Below are 16,807 nucleotides of genomic sequence, written 5' to 3' on the forward strand. Positions count from 1 at the left end.
CTCCTGACTCTCTCTCTCTCTCTCCTTGCAGGCCCCCAAGGAACTTGGACTCCAGAGCGTTCATTACCATCGGAGATAAAGTACGTGTCAATGTGGTTTCTTTTTTGCTTGCTTCCAATTTTGTTTGCCCCTTGTATGGGGAGTTTTATGAATCATGCCTGACAACCTGTTAAATCGGATCTTGAGATTTCAGAGCACCCCATGAGAAGGACAGTGCCGTCCTGATGCAGTTTCATGGCATGCATTTTTGCAGGGACGAGACATCCCACAGCAGGACCTTTGCCCTGTGGAGCAATGGGGTGTCTGTGTGTATTTAGAGCAGTGACTGTTGGGGAGCTGAACATGTCACCCTGCCTGCAAGATGGCTCGTCTCTGAGCCCGTGTGCTCGCTGGCTGGTCTCTCCTGCCTGCGGGCAGTCCCTGCAAGGCAGGTGGGTGTCAAAGGCTGGGTGTGCTGTTTTGTCTGTAGTGGGAGATGACAGTGGTCCCTTGACAGCCCCACTGGCCACCTCGGTCTGAATGCACGGACCCAGGCCATCCACCCCAAATCAGCGTGGCCTCACTGCGCTCCCTGGCTGTCCCAAAGTCCTCTCTGTCCTGCTGACCCACAGGGCTGCGTTACTGCCCGTGGCCCAGGAGAAGCTGGGCACGAAGCGTCTCTCTGGCTCTCCAAAGCCTTTCCTAGTGACCTGGTGAAAAACACTGCTAGAAATAGCCACTGTCTCTCTTTTATTTCATTCTCTTGTTACGGGCTCTCCTGGGCTGCAGAAGGCTTTGCAAATGAGCTAAAAATACCATGCATCGGATCAGCCCTATATCTAGCTGCTTACCTTCCAGGCTGGGAGGTGGCTCAGCTGATGGGATCTGGGCCCCTCAGCCTTGGTGCGAGGTTTTAGGGTTAGGGGACAGATGGGAGAGGAGAGGAAGCTTTGGCTGGGTCCAGGGGACAACCCTGCTGCCTGTGTCATTTTCTGGCCATTGTGTCGTGTGTATTAATAGCTCGGGGACAGATGCTCACTTTACAGCCTGGGCATGGCATGTGAAATGGGAGAGTGCTGTAGCTTGGGGAAAGCTCTCTAGACTCGCTTCCTTCCCTGCTCTGCCTGCACTGGTGTTTGCAGGAGGGGTCTGGTCTGGGTATTTTTGGAGTAACACAATGTGGGATGGAGGAAGAGGGCTTGGGCAGAAAGCCAGCTTTGGGCCACGGGGTGGATGACGACCTCGGGTCCATCGGATCCGTGCAGGTGATGCCCTGCGTCCCCGCTACCGGCTCCAACCCCCCAGGGCACGGGGTGAGCAATGCTGGGGAGGGGAGCGCCGGCTCTGTTGGTGCATCGCCTCTGTTCCTGGGCAGGGCAATGCTGGTTCCTGGAGCGTGCTGGGAACCGCCAGCTTCTGGGGAAGCCTTAGGGTAAATGCCAGGGAAAAAAACCACAAAACAATAACCTGGAACAAGTGCAGAACACGTGTCCTGAAAAGCACCACCAGATCCTTCCTGGAGGTCCCTGCAGGAGCTGTGAGCCTGCACCGCTCCTCTGCCAGCTGCCTGGGGCGGCAGGGTGGGGGGTTGGATGCATCCCCATTAGCCCCGCGGTCCTCGTTTCTGGATCCACCGTCCTGCCCAGGAAAGGGCCGGCACCTTCCTGTGCTGGGCAGTGCATAGCTCAGTGCTGAGCTCAAGCACAGACCTCTCTTGCTCCCTGCCTCAGCCGCCTGCCAGGCACTTCTGGCTCAAATAAATGGAGCCAGGGCTGGCGGGAAGGTCTATCGGACCTGGTCGTTGCTGGCCGTGCCGTGGCCAGCACCGAGGGGCACTTGCTGGCCAGGAGCCCAGCAGCCACATCTCCCAGCTTGGCTCCTTAATGCCAAAGGCTGTTTCCTCTCCACTCTGGGCGTAGCTCGCAGGCACGGTATCCGGCGCTGTGCTGTGGATGTTTCCCACCCTCGTTGCCTTTGTGGCTACTGGGGCAATTTGGCATCCTGGTATTATATTTTTGTTCCTTGAGACCGGAGGAAAACTGGAGGCTGGATAAAGCCTGGCTAAAAGAAGGCCTGTGACTTATCAGGAGAGATGAACGCAGAGTCCAAAAATAGCCCCTGTCTCACTCAAACAGTTTGTGCCCTGCCCAGCAGAGCAGGCAATTACAGGGTAACATGTCTTTAGGGAAACTTGTCTGTGGGTTGCGCAGGAGCTCGCTGGCTCCCTGCTGTGTGGGGCACTCACTTGTCTGAGCACTGGCAATGGGTTTTTTCCACCTTGAAGCAAGACTTATGTAGTTGCACTCGCCTGAGCTCCTTCATTGGTGCTAACTCACATTTTACCTTGCCGGCTGCTTTCTGATGGTGGGAGAAAGTATCGAAAGCAGGTAAAACGCATTTGAACTCCCTGATAATTAGGAATTGGGTTGCTGCATGCACCATCCCATCTAAGAGAGGCTTTGCACAGGCGGAGGTGTTATTAGACACATAGGTGTGTTTGTGACTGATGATCTCTTGGGATGTGGGGCGAGGTGGGGATCCCTGGCTGCGCACGGGGATTTGGAGCTGTGGCAGAGGCTCCTGACTGCTGCCCATGTTGGCACGGGCGCTGCTAAAATCCTGCAAGTAGTTCAGCAACCGCAGAAATACCGTTGTGTGGGTAATCCCAAGCAGGCAGAGAGGCACCAACCTTTGGTGTCCTTTCCAGTGGCAGCATGCCCTGGCTTAAAGGATGAAAGTCCTGATCTCTAGCTGCAGAGGGGGAGTTAAATGAGCCCTGGTGAGTACGGGGTGAGAGGGTTTGGGCTCTGGTTCAACAGAGCAAAAAACATATTCATCTTCTCTAAGCGTGGTGCCCCTGGTACATATAGGAATTGTTGAAGCCCTGTAGGTACCATCATTTGGAAGTGCTCTGCATGAACAAGCTGCAAGCATTGGACCTCTGCTGATGTCCCTGGTGATACGCGTGCCTGTGTCTGATTTTTGTCTCTCTTCTTAAAGAACTTCGAGGTGGAAGCTGATGACCTGGTGGCAATTTCGGAGCTGGGCCGTGGGGCCTACGGCGTGGTGGAGAAAGTCCAGCATGCGCAGAGCGGCACCATCATGGCTGTGAAGGTGAGGACAGCTGCTTGCTGAGGGAGATGGAGGTTGGGACGTGCAGCTCCAAGGGAGCGGAGAGACTCTGCTGAACTCCACTGGTCGCAGCAAAATGGGGACAGGCTTGTTCTCGGTTTGACAGCCTCGTATCCCCAGTGTGGCTTGGCTGTTGGAGGGTCTGGCTGATACCAGCTGGACACTGTGGGGTTGATCAGCAGGCTCTGAAAGCCAGTCTTGGTGCCTGCAGTTAGATAGTGCAAGGTTTGGATGTCAGAGTGCCTGTCCAGGCTGCTGGCCTGATCCTGCATCCGCTGAAGAGCTCGCCAAAGGTTTGTCATTCATTAAGGTGCTGTCTGGAAGAGGGAATCTGGGCATCTCTTGGGGTTCTACTGGGTGCAAAATAAGCCCAAAACACTTGCTCTGGCCTCAGAACTGCAGGCCCTCTGAATCAGCCTGAGGGATATTGGTGTTATCCCACCTACATCAAACCCCTCTTCTTTCATATTTGTCTCAGAGGATTCGAGCGACTGTGAACACTCAGGAGCAGAAGAGGTTATTGATGGACTTGGACATCTCCATGAGGACAGTTGACTGCTTCTACACTGTTACCTTCTATGGAGCCCTCTTCCGCGAGGTACTGAGCTGGTGGATGGCTGGTGGGCTGCATGGCACGGGCCCCTGCGATTGCGCTGAAGGCGCTAAACTGTCCCAAACCACCTCTGCTTTCTTCAGCCCATCTGGGCTGTTTGAGATGCTGCCATGACTTAAAGTCAAAGGCTTGTCTCCGTCAGACAGTGTTGAGCAGGTTCCGTTCCTCACTTGCATGGCAGGTGCCGAAGCACGTTGTCCATGGCCCAGACTAGCTTTGGGGTAGACCCTCTAGGGGAGCCATCACAGGTGGTTTTGGTGGTAACGGGACATCTGTGCCCATCACTATCCAGTGCGGAGCCTGTGTGCTGGTGGTGTGGCCAACAGTGGCTGCGCGGCAGGGACCTTGGCTTGCCCTGTGTGGAAGGGGCAGTGTCTGTTTGTCCATTCGTCCCCACCTCTCCCTTCAGCTCCCGGGGATTTTCAGGGAATTCCCTCTCAACTGTTTTTTCTCTGTCCACAGGGCGATGTGTGGATCTGCATGGAGCTAATGGACACCTCCCTAGATAAATTCTACAAGAAAGTGCTGGAGAAGAAGAAAACCATCCCCGAAGACATTCTGGGGAAAATGGCCGTGTCTGTGAGTGCCTCTTGGGTTTTTACATGGTTTTGTGCATCCCCTGAGCCCATTGGAGGTCTCTGTTCGAGTCCACAGCGTGTGGAAATGGGTGGTGTGTTTGCAGTGGAAGGCTGGTGCTGTGTGTGATTAACGGATACTCTTTCACTGTGTTTGTTCCCAGATTGTACGAGCTCTGGAGCATCTGCACAGTAAACTGTCTGTAATCCATAGAGGTAGGTGCTGAGTGGGGTTAACGTGATGTGGCTGGAGATCTAGCCTTGAAATAAGTTGTGTGAGGACTCCTTCCGAGGAGATGTGTGGTGTGTGCCTCTGGGATGCCTACGGTGGGGTCTAATGGTACTTGGAACCATTGTGGACAGATCTAGATGCCCGAGGCCTATTCCTGAGAAGTATCCTTCATACATCTGCTTGCATGATGTTGTTCTCATCCTCCTTTCCAGATGAAGGGTTGAATATAATAACTGAATTCCTCACTACCTGTATTTTTATGGGCATCTCTAGCTCTCTTTGAGCACAGAGATACATTGAAGGCAGCTCTTGGGGACAAAATCCCCTAGCCTTCCTGGCTGGGTAGTTCTAGCAAGGTGAGGGCTGAAGAAGACCTTGCAAATCACAGATGGGAGTTGTAACACTCACTAAGGTCCTGTTCTTCATCCTGGTATAGTTCCTTGTGTAGTTGTGGACAGATCATGATGGGCATGAGACAAGCTGTCCTGAGAACTTGGTAGAGTTGAGCTTTTAAGGCTATGTTGGGCACATAAATCTCTCCTAAGGAGCTGGGCATTAACTCCTCAACATCTTATTTCAACCTTTTGACCTGCCTCGTTAGAGAGGAGGTGTGTTCTGCCTGGAGGGGCATGGTTATAGTTTTACTTGTGAACAGCTTTTATTGAAATAAGACTGGTGGGGTTTTGTCTCCCTTCCCTTGTGTTAGGGCCTGCCCGCTCCCCTCCCAGGTCGGTGGGGGTTCCCTGTCTTGTCTCAGGCTCTGTGATACCTCTGCAAAGGCCCAATCTGCCCTCTCGTGTTCTCTCTCTTAGACGTGAAACCTTCCAATGTGCTGATCAACAAGGAAGGACATGTGAAAATGTGCGATTTTGGGATCAGCGGCTACTTGGTGGACTCGGTTGCGAAGACCATGGATGCCGGCTGCAAACCGTACATGGCTGTAAGTGTGCTCCTGTCGGGCTGGAGCCGGCAGCCTTCAGCTGCCTTCAGCCCTTACTCGAAGAGGCTGCTGCTTAGAAATCAGTCTTGGTTCACCTCTGTCCTGAGATAGAAACCACTTCAGAGTGCTCTGGGCTTCCTGACTCAGCAGAGTCCTCCAAGGATGGGATTACCCTCCCCGTAAGCCCTGCTGTGTGTTAATCCCGCAGCAGATTCTTCCTCTGCCACCTTCCATTTGCAGAAGGGTAAAAGACTGGCTGGTGGTGGTTGGAAGGGCTGCTCCTTGTTGGCTAGAAAATGCTGAGGCTTTTCTTGGCAGGATCATTTAATTTCATCCTCTCAAGTCAGTATGAATTTCCCTTTGCCGTCCGTGGCATCTGTGTGGGTAGCTTGTGCTCCTGAGGCAGGGATCATGCTGCAGGAATAGTACAAGTCTCACTCAGGAGCTGGAGGGGAGAGTTTATGTGGATTGTGTGGAGCAATCAGTGCTAGATTTAACCTCAGACTGTGCCTCCATGGGGACATGAGCTGGGGGAATCCACCCAACCTGGGTTTTGAGCCAGAGATTTGCTCTGTGGGGTTTGCACTGGGAAAACGAGATAGAGTTGTAATATCTTCCGTTTTGCTGTTACAGCCGGAAAGAATAAACCCTGAGCTGAACCAGAAGGGCTACAACGTGAAGTCAGACGTCTGGAGTCTGGGGATCACAATGGTAACACTGAGGGCTTGGACTGGCACCCTGCAGCCCTGGGGTTGGGACAGGGTCTGTACCGGCGGGGCTCTAACCCTGCCGTGAGCGGTGGTATCTGGTGGCTTCAACCCTGGGTGGATGCCCACCAAATGGGGCTAAATTCTGATTGTGATAGCTCAGGGCATGAGATGAATTACCCAGGGCACAGGGTAGTGCTGCTGCCCTGTGCACACAGGGGTATCTCACTCCGGGGCAAGGTAGCTGTGAGCCGGGGCGTGCAGCCAGCATTGCCATCGCTGCTGCAGCTCTTGCCAAGTCGGCTGGCAAGCTTGCCAGGAGATAATCCGTCTTCTGCCCCTTCTCTTCCCTCCTCTCCTTTCTTGCATGTTCCTGCTGGATCCTGGGGGATACATAAAGGCCTGTTATCCCCACGTGGTTCCCTTGTACCCCTCCGCTTGGTTTCACAGAGCTACTTGCGTACAATGCCAGCTCCAAATAGCTCCAGTTAGCTCTGAACTCTGTTGGTGTGGATGGCAGGCTCCCAGGGAGCAATATCTGGATGACAGTGGGCTTAGCTGGGCATCCAAGAGTCTGGCTTTTAATTGCTCTGCGGTTCCCCATGCGTGGGCTGGAGAGGCAGTCAGTGGAGCAGGGTTTGCTGCAGCTGGGTCACAGCCTTCCTCGTGCACTCCCCTCCCGTGTTAGCAAAGCCTTGCAGGAGGACCGGGGCGAGTTAGCCTGCCCTGCTGCAGCAAGGGGTGCTGTGCATGGTTTGCAGCAAGTCCTGCCTCAAGGGTAGCTCAGAGCAGCCAACAGGAAGGGGAAATACTTTCAGTTCCAAAATCCCATCAGCTGCTCAGGATGGTTTATCTACCTCCTGCAAGGAACGGATCTTGCAGAAAGCAGCTGAAATCTTCTGGCGCCAGAGGACAAAGGAAATCCCAGCTGTTGGCTCGAAGGAGATGCCGCCTGGGAACATGTCTCTCGCTTTCCAGGAGACTGTCTCTCTGCGGGTAGATTATTTTCAGGAATTTTTCCTGTGCCCTGTTAGCTGTGACTTGTTTTGGACGCTGCATCCCTGCGTTTGTGTGCGCTGCACAGACCTCTTGGCAAATATTCCCTCTTCCCCGCTAGTTTTGTCCGCAGTGCCGAACCCAAGCCCCTCTCCTTGGTGTCCCCATGCCAGTGCAGAGCAGAGCTGGGCTGGCTGGCTGGAAATGTAATCAGCTCCGGCTTTCCTCCCAAAATGCAGGAAGCTGTGGGATGGGAGATTGCGTGAATGACGAAATCTCTCAGCCTTTCCAAAGCTGGATGGGAGAGGGGACCTTGCTGAAAGCCTGCCAGCCTGCAGTTGAATGGAGCCCCGACCTGTCTGATTCCCTCTAACGTCTTCCTCCTGGGCTGGCTTCCTGTTTTTTTAATTTCTGAAGGGGTTTGATTGATTTCAGACCGCCCGGTTTGAGGGCCATTGAGTTGCAGGGCTAATCCAGGCCTTTCCGGGCTGTTGGTTTCATTCAGTTTTCCAGCAGCAGGAGCTGAGCTCCCCAGGCCTGAGCCAGAGGCAGGCGGGGGTCCCTGGCTCTGCCCTGCGTCCTTTCAGGTTTCTCATTCCTCCCACCCCGTCCCGTCCCGCCCTGCCAGGCAGGTCTGGAGGTTCTGCTGCCTGTCTCGAGTTGGGAGCCAACCCTTGGCATGAGGCGACTGCCCAAGAGCTGTGACGGGCTTTTTCCTGCTTGAATGGGTGACAGAGCAGAGGTGACTTGTAGGAAGGACCCGGTAATGGAGGTGGTTTGGCAAAGATCTTCCTAAGTGATGTTCTAGCACTTAGTTTTTCTTGGGTTTGTGGATTTTTTTTTTTGTGTCTAGCTCATACAGTACTAGTCTGAAACCCAGAGGCTGGCTTATGGAGAGCAAAGCACTTCGGAAGCTGGTGCAGAAATGGCGTGCTGTTATTATCTGTTTAAATAATCCCATTTTACATATCTTTGGTGGCTTCCTGTAAATGCATTAATATGCTGAGTGAGCCTCAAAAGGAAGTATTTTTGGCCTCTGGGTCTTTTTTTTTTTTTTTTTAAATACAAAGTGGTATGACCCAAATTGAAAATAGTTTGTAAGGAAAGAGCTTTTTCATTTTGAATCTGAGCTGGCTGCAGAGGCTGAGGTAGGCAGGCTGCGTGGGGTTGCGCTCGTCCTGGTGTCTCATGTCAGCCTGTCTCCATCTTCAGATCGAACTGGCCATTCTTCGCTTCCCGTACGAGTCCTGGGGGACCCCCTTCCAGCAGCTCAAGCAAGTGGTGGAGGAGCCTTCGCCCCAGCTGCCCGCCGATCGCTTCTCCAAGGAGTTTGTGGACTTTACGGCGCAGTGGTGAGTCTCCGTCAGGGACTGTTGGCTTCTCCCAGCCTGACTGAAGAGGAGCTCTGGTCTGTGGGGGTTGGAGCAAAGCGTGGGGCTGGGTTTGTCGTCCTTTTGGAGCCCATTTCCCCCCACCTCACCGTACGGAGGCTGGTGCTCGGCCGCGGCAGGAAGCGCTGCCCAGACTGGTTTTGCTCTCGGCCTGACTCACCCAGGCTGGTTGGAAGGCACAGAGGTTTCTCTTCTCCTTTTGCTGTCATTGCTGCTGAAATTTTGGTGGTTCCTGCAAAGCGGCAACGAAATGAGAACGAACCCCTGGCAGCATCTGGGTGCCTCTGGGTGAAAGCTGATTTATGGCTTTGTGGGTGCTAAGTACAGTAGCTGCTCCCCTCGGGGTGTCCCTCTGCTCCCTGTGTGCTGCTTGGAGCTGCCAGGCAGGGGTGAGCCCACCGAGGCAAGGCTCGAACGAGTCTTGAGGTGATCTGCCCACCCTATAGATGGTGAGAAGCCATCTCCTCTCCTCCCCGTTTGTTCTGGTCTGTGCGGACAAGCGAGGCTGTACGGAGCAGACTGCAGCGAGTTGCTTGGCTTGCGTTTTTTGTGGCAAAACACCATGAGTTGGCCTTTCCCAGTTACCTGCCTGGCTGCTTTGCTGGTGGTTCAAACCTGCTGGCCGAGGAGGGAGAGGAATGGGTGCTGCCCATGAGAAGGATGTCATGTTGGTTGGGAAGGGGAGATCCCTTGTGATAGACCACATACAGCAAAAAAAAAAAAAAAATCCTACAGCCTCTCTCTCCCATTTTTTGTCTTCCAGCTTAAGGAAGAACCCCGCTGAGCGAATGAACTATTTAGAACTTATGGTAAGTGCGAAGCCATTTCTGCTGGTCTTTATCGCAGTGCGTTTCAAAAGTCAAATGCATGGTCCAGCAGGTCCTAGAAAATGGGACAACAGGGCGTGTGGGTGATTTTTCAGGCACAGAGTGGGATGGGTGTGTTGATTTCACGGGTGTTAAGGTCAGGGTTTCTAGGTGTTTTCTACCTCTGTTCTATCTGCTCTTGGTGAGTTTAGACCTCAAATGATGGTAGTACAGCTGCCAAGGTGGGCTGTCCCGCTGGGGTTGAACCTAGAAACGCCAAACCTGAAAGCGTTAGTTAATCTTTAAGCTAAAGGATGGCGTCTGTGGGAGCCTGGGGAGGAGGCTGGTGTCCGCCTCTCCCCCAGCACCTCGCCAGCTGCGTGACATGCCCCAGGGACTGCTCTTGGGCTTGTCTGTCCTTGGGTGTCAGCTGATGTTGTCTTTGATCTTGTTGGCAGGAACACCCTTTCTTTACCTTGCACGACACCAAAGAGACTGACATGGCCTCCTTCGTGACAGAGATCCTCGGGGAGGACTCCTAACTCAAACCTCACAGCTTCGTGCAGTCCCCTCCACCCTGGCTTCCCCGCAGAAGGGCGAATGAGGACTCGAGTTAACGGTGGTTTGCACAAATCGCACTTCCCCAACCCGTGGGCATCTCTGGCCCCATCCGGCCTCACAATCTCTTTTCTCTTTGCCCTGTAAATGAAATCCCCCAGGATGAGCCTTTTGAAGCTAACACCTTTCCAACTAAGCCACAAAGAACCGAAGGCTCGGGAGTTCCCTGCTGACGCCAGCGTATCCCTCCTGGGAGAGGACTGTGCCTGTGGCGCCTGAGCCGGGGCAGAGGGTGCCAGAGGGCATCTCCCCTCCCCAGCAGCCTGGTGCACAGCGCGGGGGGTTTGTGTTTCTTTGCTGCTTGGGAAAAGCAGAGAGAAAAACTGCTGCTGCGCCTGCCCAACTCTTCTCCCCTGCCTGCCTAAAGCCCCTTCCCTGGCGTCTGGTCTCGCTCGCCTTCCCTTTGTGCCTGGCTCTCTGCCCCCAGGACCCTACACAGCTTTTTGGGGGGCTGTGGGGCTCCCTGGGCATGCCGCTGTTCACACCAGAGGCTGTTTTAATGCCTGGCTCGACATCGTAGTGACCCTTCGAGGCAGCACCAGACCGCGTGTCCCCCTCCCTCAATCGATACGCCACTCCCTTGGAGGGAGCGGAGGGGGGAAGCATTTTGCGATGAGCTCACCTTGACGCAAGCTGCGACCCACGCTCTCCCCACGCCTGCCCATGGGACTTCATCCAGCACCCAGTGCTCCCTTCCTCACATGGGCACAAGGTGATGGAGAGACAAGCAGGTCCCCGGGCGCTGCCTCTCTCCCCTCCAGCCCTGGGCTGGGAGGATGCATCCCCCCTCCGGGCATCTAATGCCTTTCGCCGCCCCTGCCTCCGCCTTCCCTGGCTCCTGGAGAAGACTCCATTTCCCTCTCCTTTCCAACCTGGAGCTCACGTAAGACCTCGCACTGTGACACCCGCTCGTTTTGGAGGCCGTACTTGCACCCCTCGTGTCCCGAACTGCCTTCGAACCCTCCAGCTGCCCGCCGAGGTGTCAGCCGAGATCGAAACCCCAGTGACTCGCACGGGGGCTGCCAACAGTTGTACATTTTATGTCTATATATAATGGACTTTGTAACATGTTTCCTAGTTTTAATCTAACTTGCTATAAATTAAAGCCCTTCTGTGTGGGAGGAGGGAGGAGCAGTTCCTTCTCCGCTAACAAATCCACTGTGAAAACCTGATGTGTTTCCCCACTCTCACAGCCTGAGCACTCTGCAAGGAGCTACGGGAGCAAAAGGGATTTCTGTCTTCTACTGTACGTGATCACGGGATAAACGCACCGGCTGTGGATTTTGTTGTTTTTTTAATAGATTGAGTTTTCAGAGGGATTTTTTTTTCTTTTCTAATATATATTTGTGTATGTGTGCGAGCTATATATATATTATATATTTTTAAATCAATGATGAATGTGTGAATGTCTATGTGGCCAGCAGATTTGGTGAATTGGCTAGCATTTTTCTGGCTAAACTTGGGGTGGTGGGGAAGGGGTCACTAGAAGATGACACCCTGGCCTAAGACTTTTTTTAAAAAAAAAAAAAGCATCTATTTTTCAACTGAATCTTTTAAAAATGTTTTCCCTGAAATTCGTGCCCTGGACGTCTGGATTTCAGGGTGCATTTCCAGCGTTCAGGGTCCCCCACCCAATGAAGAGTGATGTCCCCTTAAATTCATTGCTCCCCACTCCTGCAGCCCGGGGTTTGAAGCGGCGCTGGGGACCCTCTGCCCGGGAACAGGGCTGCTCCAGGGCTGCTTGACACCATCTATTCCTGTGAGCCGCTCCTGGGGGAAGCGCTTTTCCCCCGTCACCACTCTGATCCCCTTCCCCGAGTCAACGAACCCCAAGAAAATCAGCCCAGGCCCAGCTGGACAAACCCTTCGGTTCCACTCTGCCCCCCCACCCCACCTCTTATAAAATAAAGTGATTGATGTTCTCCATGTCTCCCTCCTCGATCCTGCTCTGCAAACCACCCGACGCTTTCCGGGAGCACCCTTACCCCCTTGGTTTGACAGCCCTGCAGCTGAGATGTACAATTGTATTTTTTTTTTTCCCCATAGTTGGTTACTTCGGATTGGTTTTTGTTTTGATGTTGAGCTTCTGTTTTTTCCCTTCTCTCCTTGGTTTGACCCCTTTCCCCTTCCTTTATCTCACCCTTTTTTGGTGCTTTGGGGAATGGTGATTTTTTTTTTTTTTTCCCCCCATGTTTGGTTGGGTTTTTCTTGCAGCATTTCTCCTCCTGGAGAAAGTCCCCATTCCTGTATTTTGGGGAAAGGGAGCATCTGCCCTTTCAAACACTGGGGAGATGCCCCTGGGGTGGGCTTGGGCCCCTGTGGATGAAGCAAGGCTTTGCTGAAGAGGCAAACACAACACCTCCGTGTGCCGTCTGCTCCGCTTCATTCGACGTGGGTCTTGCCTGTCCCTCTTCACATCCGAGGCTTTCCTGTCCTGCTGCGTCCCCTCTGCCATGGCAGGGGGGAACGGCAGCCCTGGGGGGAACCAGCTTGGCTTTAAGGTGGACGAGGATTTTGACACGTATTGGTAGCCCCTCTAGCCTTGTATTTTTGAGAGTGGTCTGTACCCATTAAACCCAGTCATTCTTTGCAATAAAATTCATTCTTTTCAATAAAATTCACCCTCAAACCTGCTTCGTCGCCTCTTTTGTTGCAGTTGGAGCATCGGTGTTTGGTCAGGCTCCTGAGCACACCGGCGATGGGTGGGCAGCAGCCCGGGATGGGGTCCTGCCACCAGCGTGCTTTCTCCTCGTACGCCAGTCCTGATCCGGGGGTTGTACGAGCCGGGACCCCCGCAGCAGCAGCACCCCCGGAGCAGCACCCCCCGGGCCCCCCTGGGAGCGCTGCCAGGGGCCACCCAGGGCTTCTGCTTCCCCCCCGGGCCGGGCAGGAGGGTGGGTGCCGCTTGCAGGGGTGGGGGGAGATGGGGGGGGCAGCGGGGTCCGGCTGCCTGGGGCAGGAGGGCAGCGGGGTGCCGGCCCCGGGGGGGGGGGGGTCCCGAGGGCGGCAGGGGCTGCCCGCGGCCGCGAGGGGGAGGCAGCGCCCGGCGCCGGCCCCGCGGGGGATGCGCCTCCGCCGGCGGCGGGACCCGGCGGGGTTCGCCCCCCTCCCCGCGCACCCCCCAACCTGCTGTGCCCCCCCCCCCCCCCCCCCCCCGAGCACCCTCCAGCCTTTCCTCGGGGGTGCATGGCCGGGATTAGGGCCGGGGGGGGAAGGGGGGGGGGAGTCCGTCGCCGCCTGGGCATCGTCCCCCTGGGCGGCGGAGCTGCCCGTTTAGCGGGGGGGTGCGTGTGTATGTGTGTGTTATTTCACACCCCCCCCGTGCAATGGGGCAGGGAGAAGGGGAACGGCTCCCTCCCAAATATTTTCCCTGCCGGCCCCCGCCAGGCAGGATCAGGCCGGGGACACCGGGTCCCTCAAGCACCGGGAACTCGGTGGCCATGCTCTGCCCGGTGATGGGACCGAAGGGTGTCAGCGATGCTGTGGGTGAGCAGGGACCTCAGGAAAACCCACCGGCCCACCCGCGTGGCGTGGGGAACGCGCTCGGAGGGGGCCCGACCTGCCGCGGGGCCGGGGCCGAGCTGGAGGGCTCTCCGTTTCAATTACCAGCTTAATAGCGACATCGAAACCCATTAAAAATGCATCAGTGCCTCCGAGGAAAGAACTTCAGGAGAAGCAGAAAATTCATCACTTTGAGTTCCCTTATTAGGAGAAATGGTGGTTTTTTTCCCCCATTTGTCTCAAATGCAGGCGAAAAGAGGCTATTTCTGCCCGGTGACTTCCCTGTGGGTCTATCTCATGAGGTGTAAACAGGCAGTCCCCAAATCTGGGCGAGGGGGACACAGCCCTTGCTGCAGAGAAGGGAAAACTCAGCACATCCAACATGGGGAGAGGACGTTGGGACCATCAGGGCTGCAGCAGCTCAGCCCTCCTGAATTTACGTGCCAGCAGCTTTCCCTGCCCTTTGCTGAGCAGCATGTGTTGGGAGCACGGTCTCTCTTAAGAGGGCAGAGCCCCAAATGTGCTCTCCCAGTATAGCGTGGGTCTTTGTACTGGTCGTACTGGCCCTTTGCTGGGCTGGTGGGTCTCCCCAGGAGCTGCTGAGCTGGAGCTCATGCCGTTCCTGAAGAGCTGTTTCTGGAGGAGGGCTGGCTAATAGCATTAGCAGGGGGTGTGATGACGCAGCCAGTTTTCTGGGGCTGCGGGTTATTTATTTTGCTTAATTTTTCTTCTTTTTCTGAAGGTGGCTGAGACTGTATCTAGGGCGGGTTTTTTTTTTTTTTTTTTTGGTTCAGGTGGCCTGTGGACACCTTCTAGATCGATAGCGTAAATTAGAGGGTTCACGCAGGCCATTGGTTTGTATGAGATGTGTTCAATCCTCCCCTAATAGCTGTCTCACCCAGAAACTTCCAACGCTCCCACTCTCGTAGCACCTAAGTGCTAATGAGCTGAAGCTGCAGAATACCAATGAGACCTCAGGAATATGGTTCAGCCTTTCCAGGCCCAGCCAGGCTAGCCTGAGGCTTTAAAATCATTACAGCTGGCACCTGGAGGGACTAGCGTAGCCCATCAGAGAGGGAAGGGGTTAAGTGAGGTGCGCTTGGGTGGAGAAGGTCTTTGCTGCCCGTGGTGAGATGCTGTGGATGTCTCCCAGCTCTCCTCTCCAAACAGAAGGGTAGGTGGCTTGTTTTGGGGCGAGGAGAGTTCAAGCTCTGGTTTAACCATGGGTATCCAGGGGCTTTGGTGCCCTCCCTTTTTCCCCTGATAACTGGTCACCCCTGGACAGGAGTTTCTAAGCTTTGCTCTGTTTTCACCGCTGGCTTGGATAAAGTATCTCCCAGCCTTTTCTGTCTGTCCTAGCAGCCTGGTTTGCAAATCCGGCTCCAGCCTGTGCGCATTTATGGAGCGAGCCATGGGACCGGTCCATGTGTAGCTGCTTTGCTGCTGCATTCCCCTGGGACCTGCATCAGGGCCAACGGCAACTCCCCATTGATGGGGTGCTGGAAAACTGGGGTGACTTTCTGCTGCCTTCAGCAGGAGCCCCAAGGCAGGGGGAAAACTCCCGGCTTGCCCGGCAAACGTGGACCTCCTGGCTTCCCTCTCGGCTTGAAATTCCTGTTGATTTTTCAGAGGTGGGGAAATGTGGGGGTGGGAGAAGGAAGCCTTAGCAGTGCAAAGCCTGAAAATATGGAAGGTTGAAGTGAAAACTTCGGGGGGGGGGGGGGCCCGAAGAGGTCACCTCCTACGCAGGGAGCCCCAGTCCTCTAGCAGGTTTGCCTGGAGGCTTTCCAGCCCCCGTGAGCGGTGGCTCTGGCCCTTCTGCTGTGTTAACCTTTCTCGAAATACCAAGCGGTGCTGGAACAGGCTGTTTATTTCCAGACGCCGGGAGCGGCGGTGAGTGCTGCAGGCACGTGGGCAGAGGGCTGCGGAGAAGCCTGGCAAGCCAGGGCGGCTTTTGCACTTGATTTACATCTCGGAGCAGCTCGGGGTGGAGGAGATGGGAACCTTGATGGACCAAAGCAGTTACCTTGATATCAGCTGTGTTTTCCTTGGTGTCATTCCGTGCTCAGGGCCGCTTATGTCTCTTCTAGAGTGATAGGCTCTTTTCTTCTTATGGAAGCTGAGATTTCATAAATAAAATCCAAGGTTTCAGACAAAAGCTCCAGCTTGGGTCTGAAGCTGCCCCAAATGCCATGAAGCATGCGTTGCGTGCGTGGCTTCTCCAAGCATCGCCGCTCTGGCTCAGTGAGGCAATTAATTATTTCCAGACAAAAACTTGTCCTGACCCTCTGCAAAGGCCCTGCAGAATATCACCGTCTGCAACAGGTCCTGTTCAGTGTCGGCGACGAGAAGCTGTTGAATGAGCTTGAGGGTACCCCAGGATGTGACCGAGCAATGGAAGCCGTGCCTGGTGAGCCCTTGCTGGTGGCAGGAGGCGTTTAGCTGGTGTGCAGCTGCCCCCGCTGCTGTCCCCAGCCCTGGGAACAGGAGCCCCAGCCATGCTCTTTGCCTCCCCCCTTTGCAGGGCTCGTAATTGCTGTGTAAATACACAGCAGCTGCCGTGCAAATCTGGAGCTGCCTCACCTGGATTGGTACAGGCTGGTGCTGCACAGCTCTGGGGACAGGGAGCAACCTGGCAAAGCCAGGCTGGAGTGACGGGCAACATTGCTGGGTGCAATTTTGGGAGCCTGGGGTAAGCCAGGAGGATGCAGAGGTGCTGGTGGTTTCTAGGGCTCTGCCAGCGCAAGGTGTCGGGGTGGCAGCAGTGCTTCTCAGGGAGCGGTACCTCCAGGTTGTCTTCCCACCCCATTGGTTTTCTTAGGGCTGTTGAGGTTTTTTTGAGACTTATGCTGTGGCTGTCATGTGCCAGGGTCTGTGGCTTTGCTCCATGCCTCATCCGGGGGCTCTTCCCCCTTACAAGGGACCGTTGCTGCACCTTTCTCCTCAAAACCTCATTTCCTGGCCCCTAACGTGACGGGGAACCCGCAGTCCTGGGCACAGCCACATCTACTCGCGCGTCCGAGGATGCAACCCTGGTTCCCGCAGCGCTTCTGGGTCCTGGGACAGGGGTTCTAGCCTGGCTCCTGTGGCCATCAGCGCCAACGAAGGGTTGGCTCTTGTTTGGAAAGACGTTTCGTGGGGCCTTCCTGCTATCAGTCTCACCCCAGCTCCCCTCCCTGCTCGCTGCCTCGTGCTGAGCCCCCACCTCTGGGGGCAGTTGGCATCTGGTGCCAGAGATGTGTTTTGTGGCAAGTGCCTGGCTCGCTGCTGGCTGTCCCGGCAGGTTGGCTGCGCTCTTCCTTTTCCCGTCTATTAAA

The 16,807-nt window shown here is 55.0% G+C and overlaps 1 protein-coding gene across 4 annotated transcripts in view; it reads left to right on the plus strand.

The window, feature by feature from the left end:
• Window positions 1-12,622, plus strand: part of MAP2K3 (mitogen-activated protein kinase kinase 3) — a 35,406-nt gene extending 22,784 nt beyond the window's left edge. For all 4 annotated transcript variants that reach the window (XM_076350672.1, XM_076350675.1, XM_076350671.1 and 1 more), the window contains exons 4-13: window positions 32-80; window positions 2,980-3,093; window positions 3,590-3,709; window positions 4,187-4,303; window positions 4,464-4,515; window positions 5,344-5,471; window positions 6,105-6,182; window positions 8,387-8,526; window positions 9,329-9,374; window positions 9,830-12,622. In XM_076350672.1, coding sequence (XP_076206787.1) covers window positions 32-80; window positions 2,980-3,093; window positions 3,590-3,709; window positions 4,187-4,303; window positions 4,464-4,515; window positions 5,344-5,471; window positions 6,105-6,182; window positions 8,387-8,526; window positions 9,329-9,374; window positions 9,830-9,913 — 928 coding nt within the window. In that variant the 3' untranslated portion in view covers window positions 9,914-12,622. The remainder of the gene's footprint in view (window positions 1-31; window positions 81-2,979; window positions 3,094-3,589; window positions 3,710-4,186; window positions 4,304-4,463; window positions 4,516-5,343; window positions 5,472-6,104; window positions 6,183-8,386; window positions 8,527-9,328; window positions 9,375-9,829) is intronic.
• Window positions 12,623-16,807: the final 4,185 nt, after the last annotated feature.

Source organism: Aptenodytes patagonicus, chromosome 13 (genome assembly GCF_965638725.1).
Source record: "Aptenodytes patagonicus chromosome 13, bAptPat1.pri.cur, whole genome shotgun sequence".
In the NCBI taxonomy this organism is placed as follows: Eukaryota; Metazoa; Chordata; class Aves; order Sphenisciformes; family Spheniscidae; genus Aptenodytes; species Aptenodytes patagonicus.